The following is a 1,958-nucleotide window of genomic DNA, read 5'->3' on the forward strand; positions in this document are numbered from 1 at the left end:
TTAGAGCTTGTCTTGGGATCAGCCCCTGCGGCCTATGGTCTTCTTAATCCAGTCCAGGGAGCGGCAGACTTTGCTGTAGACACCAGGTTTCTCAGGCCGCCCACAGGGGTCTGAGCCCCACGATGTGATGCCATGGAGAACGCCATTGCACACCAGCGGGCCCCCAGAATCTCCCTAGAAGGGGGGAATAGAAGATTTTCACCTAAGTTGCTCAGCTGTTACCAGCATTTCGTGGGCTTCCCTGGTGACTCAGATGGTAAAGAATCTGCCCACAATGCAGGAGACCTGGGTTCAATTCCTGGGTCTGGAAGATCCCCTGGAGAAGGGGATGGCTACCCACTCCAGCATGCTTGCCTGGTGAATCCCCTGGACAGAAGAGCCTGGCGGACAGCCCATGGGATCACAAAGAGTTGGACTGACTGAGCAACCAACGGAAACACACATGCCAGCATTTGTACCATCTCTGTCACGTGATTGGTTCCCCAGGCATAAGATCATTGTATCCTGGGACCAATGTGAGAGAGAGGGGTGGGGCTTCCATGTGTGGGATTACAGACAGGATGTCTAAGGGCAATGGAGGAAATCCTGATCAACGCGGGAAGAGAATGCTCTCTGGGGGGTCCAATCCAGAGAGCAGAGAGTAGCAATTGCATCGGGGAGACTGAGCTCCTCCATATTTTGGCCACCTGATGCGAAGAGCTGACTCATTGGAAAAGACCCTGATGCTGGGAAAGACTGACGTCAAGAGAAGGGGACGATAGAGGATGAGATGGTTGGATGGCATCACCGACTCAATACACACGAGTTTGAGCAAACTGTGGGAGATAGTGAAGGACAGGGGAGCCTGGCATGCTGCAGTCCATGGGGTCGCAAAGAGTGGGACATGGCTGAGCGACTGAACAGTAACAACAACAATTCCTGGCCAATCTGGAAGAGATCATCTGGTTACAAAACACAGGAGAAAGGAGCCAGGTTCTTGTGGATATACACACACCCAAGGGGAAAAGGTGGGGAGTATGTGGGAAGACATTATTGTCTCTAAGGAATCATCCAGAAAAGACTAGCTTCCATAGCAGGATCTACTCATGGAAATGATTCTGTTCTTGGCCAATGAGAAAGGGAATGACTCTATTCCTGGCCAATAGGAAAGGGAGCATTGAAGCATTGTCTTCAGGGACCAATCCTTAGCAAAGGGGGTGGGGACAAATCCAAGTGGAGCCCTGAGGACTGAACTTGAAGCCAGTAGGCTAGAGAGTGCTGTATCAATGGCAAAGCCCAAGATGTGTCATCTTGAGGATGGGGAGCCCATTGAGGGAGCCCTGAAATCAACGGTGCCATCCTCTGGCCAGTTGGGAAAACAGCATTGCTCCCCAAGGAACCAGTCATAGGAGAAGGCAGCCATGCTAGGGAACCCAGTCAGGACCCGGAGAAAAGTAGGAAAGTCAGCACGAATTCCAGGTGCTAACAGTAGGAAAGAGGGCAGGGAGCTTATCCCTCAAGGACTTAGCTTCTCACTCCCTTTAATCCCCTGCCCCTCCCTGCACCTTCCCCCGCTGGCAAGCCTTCCCAAAGAAACAGCAAGGATGATTCAATTATTCTGATTCCTGCACTGTGCGGCCTGCAGGGAGAGTGTGCCTCCTCTGAACTCGCTTCCCACTCTGTAGAGACAGGGGTGCTGACTCTTTGAGATCACCCCACTGCCAAGCCTCACATCTCTGCAAGGCGAGCAAGGGAAGAAGGACGTTTCAGGACTTCCCCGGTGCCCCAGTGGATAAGAATCTGCCTGCAAATGCAGGGGACTCGGGTTTGATCCCTGGCCTGGGAAGATCCCACATGCTGCAGAGGAACTAAGCCCGGACACCACACTACTGAGCTCACGCGCCTAGAGCCTGCACTCGGCAACAAGACAGCAATGAGAGGCTCGCGCACCTCAGTGAAGAGGAACCCCCCCCGCCCCC

General features: G+C 53.3%; 1 protein-coding gene across 1 annotated transcript in view; it reads right to left on the bottom strand.

Moving 5' to 3' along the window:
• Positions 1 to 18: 18 nt before the first annotated feature.
• Positions 19 to 1,958, bottom strand: part of LOC104995699 (kallikrein-8-like) — a 5,272-nt gene continuing 3,332 nt past the window's right edge. The window contains exon 5 of the mRNA XM_010849672.1: positions 19 to 174. Within this exon, the coding sequence (XP_010847974.1) occupies positions 19 to 174 (156 nt within the window). The remainder of the gene's footprint in view (positions 175 to 1,958) is intronic.

The sequence above is a fragment of the Bison bison genome, unplaced genomic scaffold (assembly GCF_000754665.1).
Source record: "Bison bison bison isolate TAMUID 2011002044 unplaced genomic scaffold, Bison_UMD1.0 scf7180017864285, whole genome shotgun sequence".
Lineage (NCBI taxonomy): Eukaryota > Metazoa > Chordata > Mammalia > Artiodactyla > Bovidae > Bison > Bison bison.